Genomic DNA, 16,220 nt, shown 5'->3' with positions numbered 1-16,220 from the left:
AACAATTACAATCCCTTGAAAAATTATTCTTAATACATAGTATCTCTCTGTTTCACACATAATCACACTCGCCTAGAAAAATGCTGATAAATATTGACAGAGGCATCTAAAACTTCAGTCGTACAAGAGTGCATTACGTTCGCATGGAAGAGCACCAGCGGCGCAATAAACAAACAGAAACCACGAGCAGATTATGTACATTTTCCCAACGGAAGGTCTAAGTAATCCTAAATGACTGGCACTTGGCAAGCAGTTCTGGTTTTCGCTGGTGCGGGCCATAATCTGGGAGAAAGGCCTTGCGTGCTTGTTTCACCCAGTTGCGACAGTACAGCGTTTTACCCATCAGGGATTTTTTAATGCCAATGTCTTTGATCAGTGTTATCACCATTATCACCTTCGTCGCCGTTATTGTCACGTCGGCGTTGCAGTGTCATAAATGTAAGGCCACAAGTTTTGGGTTTCGACCTATGTTCCCAAACAGTCCGAGAATATTCGTTGATTATTACAGACGAGAAGGCTCCTACAATGCACTGGTAAAAACAGACACTGTGCACCACTAGTAACATTTACTAACCAAAGTAAGTGTGAAAACTCAGTACTCATTTTCGTCATAAATTCTTTTGTATAAACACGGAGGCTAAAAAACTACAAAATAATCGCACTTAGGCAAAAAGTGAACGACAGCGGCCAGCAAGGCCTTGTTCAATTTGAAATGACCTACAGACAAGCTTCAACCAAGAAAAGTGACAATTAACGGAGATTCAACAGCCCTTCTCTTCAGATCATTTTTAGGGACATTCTTTCTTGCAATAGGCAAGCTATGGCGTGATGACATTCAATATAGTGGATGACGCACACTGGCAGAATACAAATTTCTGGCGCCAACTTGATGTTTAATCAATCTTGTTTTGAACGGTATTTGGTTTGTTTCTCAAAAGTGACCTACAATACCTGTCGAACTTGAGCGGCTGAAAGCTGCTGGCGAATATTCCAGGTTCTTAACATAAGGTAGACATAAACGTTGATGCTTTGCGTGTTTTCCTGTGGCTTGTTGGAGAGGACTAGGCTACCTGTGACCTCTGAATCCACGGTTACAACAAAATTTCTGTCTGGTAGTTTCCTCCTTAAAGATTTTAATATCATCCAGGAACTTAGCAAAGGAAGGGTCAACAGTCTGAGGTACGACTGAAATTTTAGCCTTTTCTGTAAATATCATTAGAATTGCGTGCTTGCGCTCCATATCTACCAAGAACTTTCTAATTTCATTTTCTTACCGACTCGAGTCATTGTATGATACTGCCCTAATGCTGGTAATACGGAATTATAAGATTAAATCGATTTGTTTTCGCAAACCAAATATGGAAGGCAGTGATGGTTGAAGGGATTTGATTTGACTAGTATATACATCACACTCAGCTGTTGAAAAGTGCTGAACACTGACCTTCATAAAGCAAAGAATCACTCAAAATGTAACGCTTTCTGGTTATAGACACCACTGGTAACGTTTGTCTGATTTCGTTATCACTAAAATTCTCACGAAGTTCCACCGTGACCTTACTTCCTTAATGGAGTATCTTCAATTTCCTCGATCATTCAAGGGCTGAAACTATACGAGCGCTATAGAATGCTCTATCTGCGCTCTCATTCCCGCTACCCGCAATAAACCTCTTATGCTGATTACGCTATTGGATTCGGGGGAACTGATAAACATATCTTAGCGATTTCTTTAATGTCTTCACCGCTGCTTTTCTTGATTAAGCCAGCTTCTATGTAAGCCAGAGTGTCCTTTCGCACAACAACGGCCCGTAAGTAGAAATACAGAGGTGACAGAGAGGTCTGATATGACACCTTAGATTCAAACAGGCCTGTTATACACCTTTTGACCCAAAGAGGCCTGATATGGACCTTTAGGCTAAGAGATCAATGTCTGTTACAATTAGGAAGGAACGGATGAATGAACACAGTCGAGGATCTCATTGGTACCACTTACTTTCCATCTGTCGTATTAAGTTCTCGATAGCGAGAGAAGCTAATTCTCTCTCTCTCTCTCTCTCTCTCTCTCTCTCTCTCTCTCTCTCTCTCTCTCTCTCTTAGGTACCATTTCAAACATTAATTTTGAAGTAACCACATCCAGGATACTTGTAGCATCTAACCACGTGGTCTACGAGTAATGACTACTAAGGAATGAATATAAAGTCATTAGGGACGAACCCTGGGCACTGTCGCCGAGTAGAATGATAACCTTAGGAATGATGTCATTCTCAACACCATTATAGCTAAAATGATCAGATGTACACTGTCAAATGCGAAAAAGTATAAATAAAACCTTTCCCTGGATTATAAAAAATAATAAAACGAAACTATCAGTTCCTAATGAACTCGGCTACGACGCCATTCATCTCCAGCACTATGTTAAGTATACCTCAGTTTAACCAGACCAATGAGCTGATTAACAGCTCTCCTAGGACTGGCCCGAAGGATTAGACTTGTTTTGCGTGGCTAAGAACCAATTGGTTACCTAGCAACGGGACCTACAGCTTGTTGTGGAATCCGAACCACGTTATAGCGAGAAATGAATTTCTGTCACCAGAAATAAATTCCTCTAATTCTTCATTGGCCGGTCGGAGATTCGAACGCTGGGCTATTCAACTCTCGTGGTATTCTGTTCAATACATTAAACTATATCATCAAAGATGATCTAACATGATTTTTCTTTTTCATTTTCTTTAGCATTTCATGAAGAAGTTCTTTTATTACGTCACCTACAATATTATACATAAAGCTTTTGACCTAAGTGCAATCATTTCCAAAACACAAAAGCAATTAGGTTCGGGAGAAACAAGAAACCGAATGTATTACATTAATCCACTAATGCAGAATGGCGCCATCCCCCAGCCCGCGGGTGCCTCAGGGCAGGAGGGGAGAGGAGACCTGGTTTATCGCACCTGTGTATTGCACTTAAAACTCCTTCTCCGGGGTTGCAGGAGTCACGAGGTCAACGCTAAGCCTCTTACTCCTGGTCTCACCTTACCATATCTCGGCTAGGGACCGTGCTATCACAGGGCCACTCTATTCTATCTGGCGATACTCGTTTCCAACAAAAAGCATCCAAAACACACACAAACACACACATATAGATATATTTAATATATATATATATATATATATATATATATATATATATATATATATATATATATACATATATACATATATACATATATATATATATATATATATATATATATATATATATATATATATATATATATATATATATATATAGTGAAGACAGAACAGACACTCAAACAACAGGCAAATTGGAGTAAGAGAAAGGCGTTCTTTCTTCTTTATCCATTTATTGTTACGCCGACGTTTCGTATCTCTTGGTACATCTTCCAGGCTGAAAAAGCGATGAACTTAAACAGTAATTGTGTATTAACACTAAAAGGTATACACATTATACACTTAACACCATGTTAAAGGACAATTAAAAAGAAAAAAGGACAACCTTAAAAACACTTAAAAGATATTTAAAAAGTATTTAAAAAGGAACAGAACAGCAGAAGAAGGCCAGGGCCAATACAAAAAAAAAAAAAAAAAAAAAAGGGACACCTACCCACACCGGTATAGTAAAGCAAACTGACACAGACAAGCAATGCAAGGAGGGGAGAGAGGAGGGGGGCGGGGAGTATAAACAAAGAGGTTACAGCAGGTAGTTAAGCGATGAACAGCTGGGTGGAAGTTGATTGGTGATTAAGGGCAGGGACAGTTAATTTAATCATAATGGATTCAAGTGTGGTTAATTCTTCTACGTATCGGGTTCTCCCCACAATACTAAAATCCTTAGCATCTACTGTGCAAGTGTCTTACAAATTTTGCTGTGATTTCTTACATTGGACTGCTCGGGATTGGATAATCGACAGTCTGTTCTAAAACTAACTCCTTGATGAGAGGAGATTCGGACTTTTAGCAGCCTCCTGGTACAACCGATGTAAGTGCCAAGATCACATCTAGGACCATTATTATATTTATAAATCATACCGGAAGTAAACAAGGGGCTAATCCTGTCCTTGACATGGAAAAGAGATGTAATGGTTCGTGGGTTTATTGGGATTAACTTGAAGCTTGTAAGATGGGTGAAAGAAGAGTGAGGGCAGTTAGCTAGCTAACTATGGTAGGGAATAGTTCAGAAAGTGAAATATTAGTAGAGTAATGTCAAGTGTGGTTTATCCACAATTTCATTTAGGTAAGGGTACAATTTTTCTAATATTAACATAATACAATAATTTTACATTATAATAACATGTTGAATTGTACATATTGCATATTTTGAATTTTATTTCTTATTAGTATAATCATATTTAAAACAAAAACTAAAATAAAAAATAAGTTCTAATTTCCTCATTTTAACCTTGATGTTAATTGTCATAATGATTTTGCATGATTGAGAGCGGGTAATTGTCCGTTGAATAGCCTTGTACATTTTTTCCGAAATCTATTGTCATGTAAAAAAGGAAATCTTGTATACAAACATAATTTGGAGGCACTATGGACTAAAGGTGGGGGTTTAAGTTTCAAATTAAGCAATTTGTCCAGAGCTCTATGGACAATCACTGATGGGTAGTAATTATTCTTAAAATAATCATTGAGGATAATCACCTCCGCATGAAATGCGGACCAACTTGAGGTCAGGTTAATGGCTCTATGAAGGAGAGTGGTCAAGGAATTCATTTTGAAATTGTAAAAACATGAGCTATAAAAATTCGTTCCAAGGCCAGTAAAAGTGTTCTTCCTATAAATACTTGTATGGAAGCCAGTTTCATCCTTAGTTACCTTTACGTCCAGGAAGGGGAGAGAATTATCGGTTTCAATCTCAATGGTAAATTTAATGTTCTGGTGCTGCGCATTTAAATGTTCCAAAAATGCGTCAGCATGGTAGTCAAATCTAAAAAGGGCAAATGTATCATCAACGTAACGTTTATAAAAGAGTGGACGGAAACCAGAAGGACATTCATCTATAGCTAGCTCCTCCAGGGAGTTCATAAAGATGTTGGCAAAGGTTGGTCCCAAACAATTACTGCTTAAGTCCATCGCTTCTTCAGCCTGGAAGATGAATCAAGAGATACGAAACGTCGGCGTAATAATAAATGGATAAAGAAGAAAGAACGACACCAACCCTTTCAGTTACTCCAATTTCATATTTATATATATATATATATATATATATATATATATATATATATATATATATATATATATATATATATATATTGTTGCAAAGAGTGTTGCCAGTTACAAGATATTCGTTTCATAAAAGCTAATAAACTACACCCAATTTCCGCTGGTAGTCTCCCAGGGCTGCATTACCCATTACGGCCTCCTTTCCTTCACTGTTCCCATCATTTTTTGCATTCACATTACCGAAAAATTCAGATTTCTTTCCGATATTTCATCTATAGCTTCCTCTTGTTTTATTTAAAATACATCTTTTATGTCTTCGTAGAGTTCATGTGTTGAAGCGATGCACACTGTAATACTCAAATTGTACTGTTTCAAATCACTCTCGCCAGCAACGCCTTTCCTGCATTCTTCGTTATGATCGTGAATACCCCCTCCAGACCAATTCCAGCCACTCTTCCTGTATATACTGTGCTGTATACTGTATACCATTAGCTCCCTCCAATCTCTTTTCCCATTCCTGTGCACCATGATTCACAACTACCCAAGACGTCCAGCCCATGTCTCATCCATTCATTTTCTACCCATTCTGTCTTTCCAGTTAGAGTCAGGTTCATACCACCAACCCCCCCTCCAGTTTCATGTTTTCATTTTTTCATTAATTTACAAACCAGGATAATCTTAGCAAACCCCCCACCCCTAACCCCACCACCACCATGCCAGGGACTGCGGGGTCATTTACATAACAGATTCCATTGAGCCAAATACATTGAAGGGCAGCCATTCCCTTGCAATGAGCAGTTTTTAGCTGACTGAGGCCAATGAATCCTGCACAGGCGTCCGGAGTTGAAGCTGAGGAGACAAAACACTCAGCATTTTTTAGAAGCCCTAGGGGTCCCCCACCCCGCTCCCAATGACTGCTGGTGCTCCTCCTGAGCGAGACTACAATTTTCAACTGTGGATCTACAATTTACTAAAAGAGATGTCTTCCTACAAGGCAGCAGTCGCTCATACCCTCAGCTTAGGGCCACAATCCAGGTACTCCCAACTACGCCAGCTGGAACTGTGCTCACTACGGGGCAGCGGCACAGTTCCCTGTAGCTGTATTTTTTCAGGCCTCAGTTACTCAGCTTAATTAATAGTCGGGTTTGCTGACTCTTCTTCAGGTACTTATAACACTCTATACTGATTGAGTAAAAATTCCTACTTCTACTTTTCGTTTTCATTATAATTTATCAGGTTGCGGAGTAAAGCCCTGCCCTTACTTTGTATCCCCTGACCTCCACGCCTGTCTCTTGTGGCTGGGCTTTACTACCCCTTTGTGATTTCATCACTGTTTTGCCTGTGATTTCAGTTCTTTTTTGCAATAGCAACGCCCTAGATCGAGAAATTTGTGGTAACAAAAGTTATGGTGTTGTTTAGATTTTAGATATAGTTTTCTTGGACCTATGTGGTTTCTCCGTGATCATGGTTAGCTCGGCTCGTTTGCTGCATAATTATACAATATATATATATATATATATATATATATATATATATATATATATATATATATATATATATATATATATATATATATATATATATATATATATATATATATATATATATATATATATATATATATATATATATATATATATTGTTTAATTATGCAGATAAGTTTTCTTAGCTAACCATGATCTGATAAGAAACCACGTTTGGTCATAAATACAAAAACTATATCTAAAATCTAAACAATATATATATAATATATTATATATATACGTGTGAAAACATTCTAGCTGTTGAGGCTTTATTTTTAGGTAGGTCAACGATCGCGAAAACCAAAACCGAGTAGGTAAATTCAACGTGTGTGATAATTTTTAATCATGATAATTGGCAGGAAGTCAGTCAGCTTCAACTAATTTTCGACTTTGCTTTACACTGTAAACATCTCGTATATGATAAAGCAACGCGAAGAAAAAAGCAACAAATTGGAGAACGAATAAATTCAGAAGCGCTAACAGTCTTAGAGCACCATGCTCCCTCTTCAGCGTGGTGACCTTAAAACCGAACCGAAGCACTAAACATATTTGTTCTCCAATTTGTGGTTTTTTATTCAAGTTTCACATATCAATACTGATCTGTCATCATAAAGCAACGCATTTTTTTTATGTTGCTAATGAAATACGTACTCTTTACATAATTTGTGTATGTAGGATTGTAACTACACAGTATGAAGTAGACCTGAAGGCAAATGCAAATACTTTACGGGGAAATTCATTCATAAAAATGTTTCGTGTTACAAATGTTCGTTCCGGGAGAGAATGCTCGACTACGCAGGTACTGGAAGAGGATCTATTGGTACCGCATGTGAAAGGTTAGACCTGTCAAATGCCAAGCAGATCAAATGCTATACGGTTTTTTACAGACGGAAAAAAGCGAACCTTAAACTTGAAATATCCCCAGAGAGGTTTCCTCCATAACAAAGTATTCTAATACAGACTGGGACGACGCATTCCGTTTGTCTCGTATGAGGCAGCTGGTACGGCCTTCAGCTACAGTTCACTTTTGTATAATCACATGTCCATTTACATGGAGCAATTGATTTTAATGAGGCTCTACGCCTCTGTCCACATACACATGTTGTACAAACACAAACATACACATTCTCATTTACTAAAAACATGAGACGACGTGCCTTTGGAATTCCTTATGCGTCGCTTTTTCAATACGAAATACCAACAAAACAACTTCAACCCCCCTTGAGTGGTATTTAATAATAATAATAATAATAATGGAGAAACAAATCCAGTTATGTATTTGTACATATATTTCAAGATCAATCTGTACAGAGAGCTTTCTGGAATCTGTTCTATTCCTCTTTTTAAGATTGAAAAAGGGAATCGAACAGATTCCCGAAAGCTCTCTGTACAGATTTATCTTTAAATATATGTACAAATACATAACTGTGGATTTTTTTCTCCATTTCAAGACTCATGCTACTATGAGTATTTTTAATAATAATAATAATAATAATAATAATAATAATAATAATAATAATAATAATAATTAAATGAACCTCAAATTGAACGTGAAACTTCGTTCAAAGTGGCTAGGCCGTCTCAGTGTTCAAAGCTCTCAATACAATATCGAGATGAAGTCTTCAATGGAGATCCAGAGAAAACCTGCTACAATCAGTGAGGCGTGTATCCCTTCGTACCATTCCGCAATCCCTTTTCAATCCGTTTCAGATTAATGCGTGACAGTTGTCTGCAATTCGGCAAAGAAGCAAGCGTCGCTGGGACTGCACCACTTGAGCCTAGTTTTACAGCTTCTCCGGAAGCATAGCAAATTGGAATGCACAGCTTGTACTTTGACCTTGAGGTGACGTTTGATTGAAAACTTATAGACAAGTGAATTGATACTACGACGTTGCTTGAAATTACTAACCTTGTCGTCGTCCAGCCTGGGGACATCAGTGTCCATCCTCTCTTACATGATCGTAATTATTTGAAGATATGGTTATATTAGTAATATAATAACAATAATGCTGATAATGCGGGCGGAAACTAAAACGTCACTACAAGGATGAAGTTTTGATAATAACGTAACACCGTCGCGTCTGCTTTCACAGAGATTACAGCCAACTTTTCTGAAACAAAGCTCCGTCGTGTGATTACGGGAAAACAAGAAGAATACAGATGTGAACATAATTTATCGAAACGCAGATTTTGTCCCGATTTACTGCCTTCTCTAAAAGCCTTCAGTAGTGCAAAAATTTCCTTATCCATTTTGGAACCCCTTCTCCCTCCCATCCGACGGAAGTCCACATGGAAAACGTCTGATGGCGTGATCAGAGTCGAAAACTACGCTGTCCCCTCATCAAAACGCCTTAGCGTTCAAGGGGGTTGTCTGTGTTTTTGTAGGTATATGTGAAACACGGAGCCTCTTTCCCTTTTCGAGGCGGTTAAACCAGAAGGGTACAGTCACAGCAAGTCTTCGGAAATAAGGTTGCTAGACCTAAGTCCATTACTGCACAATTACATTTGCCCTCCGACTTCCTAGGTCTTACTTTCCCTCCTTGTTGCCTTCCATGCTATCCACATCACCAAATCATCTCAGAAACAGACCCATCCTTTAAGCTAACCTAACATTTTCACTACTACTTCGCATACCAGCATTCCTTGCACTTCCAAGTCATCTTACTTCACATATAAGATGTGCATTCAAAGATTGGAACTTCTGTCCTCAAACAACAACAACAACAACAAAATAATAATAATAAAATAATAATAATAATAATAATAATAATAATAATAATAATAATAATAATAATAATAATAATAATAATAATAATAATAATAATAATAATAATAATAATACTTTTTATCAGCTCTTGTCGATGTGCAATAGATATATACAAGAAAAATCTTATTGACTGACGTATACGCAAAAACTATGAATGTATGAAGATGAAATTAGAGTAAAACAATGTACAAAACCAAAACTCATAGTGCCACAGTGAGGGTACTCACTCCGAGAAATGAACTGCAGCCAAAACCGGAGAAGACAGAAAATTACAAAGGGACAAAAATTTCAATCTAAAAACCTTCAGTGGAAAGCAGAGCTATGCTGTGCAGAAATAATAAGGTCCACCAGTGCAGTCTAACAGGATTTTGGAGTCACATCACTACCATTCAAGGTAACAATCAAGGTATTCGTGCTGTTCTCAGCTCTTTTCATTATACTGAAGATCTCAGCAGTTGTATTAAAAACTTTACTCCACGGTTTTCAATCTAAAAAAAAAATACACACACACACTACGTAAATTGGGACATTCATCAAGCGTCGCATGATGTTGTTATAATTAACTTGAAGCCTCTGAAAAGTAGCCACTTGACAACTTGACCAGAGACAAGAGCAGAACAAGAAGCAACAATGTTTTAAGCAGCGTACACTTAATATGTTCGTTACAAGACTTAACACTTCTAACTCAACAATTCCCACGGTATCACAGCTTCCTCATTTCCTTATGTATATCATCATCAACATTAAAAGAATCAACGAAAACCAGTTCCTCATTATTACCTAAATATACTGTATACCAAGGTAGTTATTCAGGACACGCTTTTGTATAATTCACATGCTGACAGATTTGATTGCACTAAAAATGATAGTGCGCTATGGCAAAACAATAACAAAGTTCTAATAAATCATTCAGTGCAGAAGCGGATGGTGAAATGATAACTAAATCATCTGCATAAGAAAAACTATTCACAGGAATATTAAGTACACGACAGCCAACCCTACACCGGTTCAAGACGTAATAAAGCTCATCTACACAAATATTACACAAATGCGCACTCAAAACTGATCCCTGATGTGTACCATTTTTCCATTCTGAAAAACTCATACACCCTGCTACTGTCACCCAGTCTGTTACTTACATCTTCTAATATATTACCATCACCCCTTGCATTCACTCCCAGGGACCTGTACCAATCAGCCACTCATTCTTCCATAGTCCGTATCAACAGTCTTTGCTCCGCCTCTCTGGTTCCCTTTTATCCTTGTAACCTGGATTCAACTTTCTCCTCTGACAAATTCTTCCTAACTCTTTCAGCAGTCTTGCAATTCCTCTTCCCTGTCCCCTCCGCAACATCATCACCTGTTAACATCAGTCACTCGATCCACACTTCATCCACTTCAACCGCCTTTCCCCTGGAACTTCGGGCATCACTTCTAAAAACACGAAGCCCCCAAACCTTTGTGTCTCAGTATTCTATCGAGTATAGTAATATCATAAAAGTTTTAATTATTCTCAATGAAGTTCCTTCTTCACAACACCCTATCAGTTCCTTCAAACCTACTTTTGTGTCGATATGTCCTTTTCTTAAACTTCAAACTTCTCCCGCCGTTGATTCAAAACAAACACATTTAACCGTCACACACACACACACACACACACACACACACCCAACATTTCTTGTGCAAATGAACTCTGCTCGTCCCCTATCAATCGTTCTTTCATCTATCATACCTACTCAAAATCTTAGCGTTCACCATTCCCGGTAAACCAAGTAACGGTACAATGACCTGCGACCGTCGAAATATTTTCGGAAAATAAAATGTAAAAAAAATATATATATAAATAGAAAAGGTGAAAATTACAACGTATGTACTCAACTGTTCCCCAGATGTGGACTTTCGATGGCGGCCGTCTATGTGCAGTACTTAACCTGAAAATGACAGAAAGAAAAAAATGTAAAACTCTAATAAAACACACACACACATATATATATATATATATATATATATATATATATATATATATATATATATATATATATATATATATATATATATATATATATATATATATATATATATATATATATATATATATATATATATATATATATATATATATATATATATATATATATATATATATATATATATATATATATATATATATATATATATATATATATATATATATATATATATATATATATATATATATATATATATATATATATATATATATATATATATATATATATATATATATATATGCATATGCACATATATAACTCACGAAATCTACAAAAGCTTCTTCCATTTTAATGGTAACTTTAGTGTCCACATTAATCAAAACAACGCTGCCTTGTCTTCTCATTTACGGCCACATGAATTCTAATTTAATCCAAATTTCATCGCCAATTGTTTCTTTTCCACGCTGTCTGCAGCTCGGAACACAAATTTCATTCGATCCTGATGGATTCTTGATTGTTTTGCTGGATGTTTGTTCCCGCAAGTGAAGTTCTTTCACATCATGACCTGCCTTATTGGATATAGCTATTATATACTGAAATTCCTTTCATATCACTTTACCATGTAACTCCGTAGGGGGATAGCGCCCTCGGTGCACCTCACGCGGTGCGCTGTAGGCATTATTTCAGGTTCTTTGCAGAAGTCCCTTCGACCCCTAGCTGTAACCCCTTTCATTCTTCTGACTTTCCAGTCTCTCCTAACAATTGTTTCATAGTGCAACTGCTAGGTTTTCCTCCTGTTACACCTTTCAAGCTTTCTACTCTCAGTTTCTCCTCCAGCGCTGAATGAACTTATAGGTCCCGGATCTTGGCCTTTGGCCTAAATTTTATATTCTACAGCTGATGGGTTTAGATGGACTGCGAGCAACACAGAGATGAATGCCGTAGCTTTTGTAGTGGGTTGGACGCTTTGCTGATGAACCTCCTGTGTGAGTGTGCAAAGCAGTCAATACCGTGTTAGCCTTTGGCAAAGACGCTCATACATGACTCTGAAGGTAAAGTTTGAATGCTTGCATGGTCCTTGTCTTGTCTTTTTCTGTTAAGACTGCCCTTGTTAAGAAGACAGCTTTATAATTGACACAAGGAAAAACACGCACATACTTTACCTGCCAAATCAAGGATGGACACCCAATGCAGCAAACTTCCACAACGTCAACCACTTCATGTCTGTACGGTCCTCGTGAGCAGGGTGTCGAACTACCCACCAGTTTTTCTGTCTTCTTCTCCTAAATCTTCCAAATTAAGCCAACCTTTATTCAGCCTTTGCGACGACTCATTTCTACCACTAATAAATAAAAAAAAAATGTTTTAACCCAAGGCTCCTTTTCCGTTTTCTCTCCTTGTCCATACCACTTCAGGATACTAATCAATCTTTTTATCTATAAAAATATTTTACCGCATCTTCATATTAATATTTCTTGTCCCCTGAAAGTCTTCTACTCACATTATACTATGCAAACCGTTCATCTTAATATAATCTCTCTTTCCTCTCTTCTGTATCTGGGGTCTCCGCCCAGAAAAGATCTTTGGCGTGCTCGAGATGAACTTGACTTGAGGAGAAAGAAGGGAAAAGTTTATGCTGTAGTAAATTTGTCTTCTTTATATAAACTTCGTTCACGAGATTGCCAAATCCCTCTCTCTCTCCCTCTCCTGTTAAAGAGCAGCAAGGCCTTCTTCAACAACAACTATAAATAAATGTCGACTGGTTTCAGAAAGGCTTGACTATCTGAAAGCAAGTTGAGAAGTTAAAACTTTCCTTTTCCTTTTGGCAAAAGATGCGGCCATAGAACCTCGATTGCAAAGATAACCTCCACATATGCAATCTGCCGAATCACGAAGAGATTTACCTTTGAAAGCGCACGGAAAATTGACTTAGAACTAAATATTTTCTTCTGCAAAAGCATCGTTGACTTACACATCTTCTAATACGTCTTCAATTCGAAGTCATCGAGGACCACTGATGTTGCACAAAAATGGATTTTATTTCACTCTTTTGCCCGGATGTGATTTTGTGCTCTCTGAGAAGCAAATTTGCTCTTCCTTTCCGCTGTTTTTTCTTGGACACCTATACTCAGGAAGCTGCAACCTTCAAGACATGCCAAATTAAACCAAGGAACCGCTCGCACAAACCTATTCACAGAAGAGCAATCGAAACGCGCTTTACGGTAATTCAGTAGTTTGTTACCCCAAAGATGCGACCCTATATATATATATATATATATATATATATATATATATATATATATATATATATATATATATATAATATATATATATATATATATATATATATATATATATATATATATATATATATATATATATATATGTACAATATGTACAATATGTGTGTACAGTATATATCGAGTCCTGTTTACTTAAAGACTTTAGAAATAACGTGAGAGCATCAATATAATGAAACAAGACTTATAGGTAAGTAACTCTCTAGACATTACTGAAGAGAAATGTGTATCAAAGTGGAAAATCGTTGGAAGAGAAGAGAACAGCGTAAATGTGCAAAAGATATGCAAAGGATAACAGCTAGTTTTCGTTCATAACGAAAGCAAACATACTGGACAGGTGCTACAATGCTGGTAAATAAATATGTAGGAAAGAAGTTTGAATGACTCCAGCTTTACAAAAGAAAAATATTGTGGAAATATGAATATCATCCATAGAGCGTATAGACTTGGCCAATTTATTTCAAAAGTAGTATATGAAATGCATAAATCTCAAGGAGCGCAGTTTTTGTATTTATTTATTTTTTTTAATAGTAAAGGTGTGAGGACGCCTGCACGGTAACAATAAGATCTGTTCATGGAGCGCTCCTATCAGGTGCTAACATTTCGAGTATGTAGACTCGCTTTTACCGCCACCCCAGTATACAAAATGAATATTCTTATTCGCCCGTGTCAGTCCTCTTTGTCAGGATTTATACCCACTTTTAATTTTCACTACACTACTTCGCATATTAACATCGCGTTTTCCAGTGATTTCAAGCATGTAAATGTGTATGCATGTATTGTGTGTATAGTTGTATGCATGTAAGTGTATGTAACCGTATATATATATATATATATATATATATATATATATATATATATATATATATATATATATATATATATATATATATATATATATATGTGTGTGTGTGTGTGTGTGTGTGTGTATATATATATATATATATATATATATATATATATATATATATATATATATATATATATGTGTGTGTGTGTGTGTGTGTGTGTGTGTGTGTGTGTATGAAGCTCAGAACATAATTTTCAAGAAGGAGTAACATGATGATAATCTTTTATCATTATTATCGTTATTATCAGGAAAATTGCAGTCCCAGTTGGAAGAGCAAAAGGCCCAACCAGAAGAAGAGAAGAAGAGGCAAAGAAAATACAAAAGAGAAATAGCGAACAAGCAGAGAGAAGACACAGCAAGCTACGAGAGAGGCGCCTGAGAGCCTGCACAGCAGAAGGAGCATTTGCTTCCATTTCGAACTCCTGAAGTTCTGTTATAACTTTATTAAGCCGCAATGATTATGAAAGAAAATTCTATATTGCGCTTGAAAATGAGATGAAATAATGACTAAAAATGAATTTCAAGCCAAGAATTCGAACCAACGGATGAAAAGAAACGAATAACAAACGCATAATGATAATCCAAGTTAATGCGCATCAGAATTTGTCTGCGATAAGAGCCAACAAGTTTTGATGTGAGGTTCAGCGAGGGGGCGGGGGAGAGGAGCAGCAGCCCAGTGATCGACCACGCTCAGCCAAAGATAAGAGAAGACGCATCATGTTACCCACTTCACCTTTCGCTAATATCTGGAATATTTTTATGCAACATTGCAGTGCTCTTTCAGACATGCTGGACAGCATCATGGAACATAATCTCAAGTACCACTAAAAAAATGAAAATAACTGAAGGTCCTGCACCTGAATGTGGCTTGTAGAAAAAAAGCAAAAACAAAAACTGAAAAAGGTTGGTTCCACCTCCGTGGCTCTTCCGTGTCTGAGATATGACGATCACGTGATTACCATTAGCTAATTTCACTTCCTACTCAAAACCAATAAAAATGACTTACAGGATCAACGTGCATGGCGGCCGGTATATGACACTACCTTGCATAAAGAGAGAGGCACATGAACAAACGTTAACTAGATTATGTTGAACCTTAAACATTTCTGCAGCAATATAAGAATGATGATTATAAAGAATTGGGAGGAAGAAAGGAATAATGAGTAAAATTGACGACACGCAACAGCGCAAGAAAGTTTCACGTTTAAGTTTTGCTGCGGCGCATATTGGGCCACGGATCCTCCACGTGACCTGCCAGCATTCAAGTTCGATGAGCTCACATCATCGTCCTCCTCCTGAGATGGTGCTACTTCCAGAACCATCGCAACGAATACAGCGCCTTCAGCACATTCGCATACGTACGTAGAGCTCTCTAACAAAAATGATAAATTTCTGGTTTACGTTTCCTTAAGCAACTCGCGAATTAAAAACAGGTGTTCTGATTAACATTAGTCTATTGGTGGATTTCAGTGCATGAACACTGGGAGAGTCAAAACTCTTGCGGCACGGTTTACCTTCATTGTCTGTCGGCTAGTTGCACAGTGACGACGTAAAACAGTAATTAATTTAACTATGATGACAATTAGTTTTCATCAGTATGTTTTCATCCTTTCTTTGATTTTCCAG

At 37.0% G+C, this 16,220-nt stretch overlaps 1 protein-coding gene across 3 annotated transcripts in view; it reads left to right on the top strand.

Moving 5' to 3' along the window:
* LOC136836306 (uncharacterized) overlaps nt 1-16,220 on the top strand; it is a 76,067-nt gene that overhangs the window by 21,524 nt on the left and 38,323 nt on the right. Inside the window, exon 2 of one of the 3 annotated variants that reach the window (XM_067100427.1) lies at nt 14,843-15,952. The exons of the other annotated variants lie outside the window; for them this stretch is intronic. Within the exon in view, the coding sequence (XP_066956528.1) occupies nt 15,754-15,952 (199 nt within the window). The 5' untranslated portion in view covers nt 14,843-15,753. The remainder of the gene's footprint in view (nt 1-14,842; nt 15,953-16,220) is intronic. 3 annotated transcript variants of the gene reach the window in all.

The sequence above is a fragment of the Macrobrachium rosenbergii genome, chromosome 56 (genome assembly GCF_040412425.1).
Source record: "Macrobrachium rosenbergii isolate ZJJX-2024 chromosome 56, ASM4041242v1, whole genome shotgun sequence".
Classification (NCBI taxonomy): domain Eukaryota; kingdom Metazoa; phylum Arthropoda; class Malacostraca; order Decapoda; family Palaemonidae; genus Macrobrachium; species Macrobrachium rosenbergii.
This window is presented reverse-complemented; position numbering and strand designations above follow the sequence as displayed.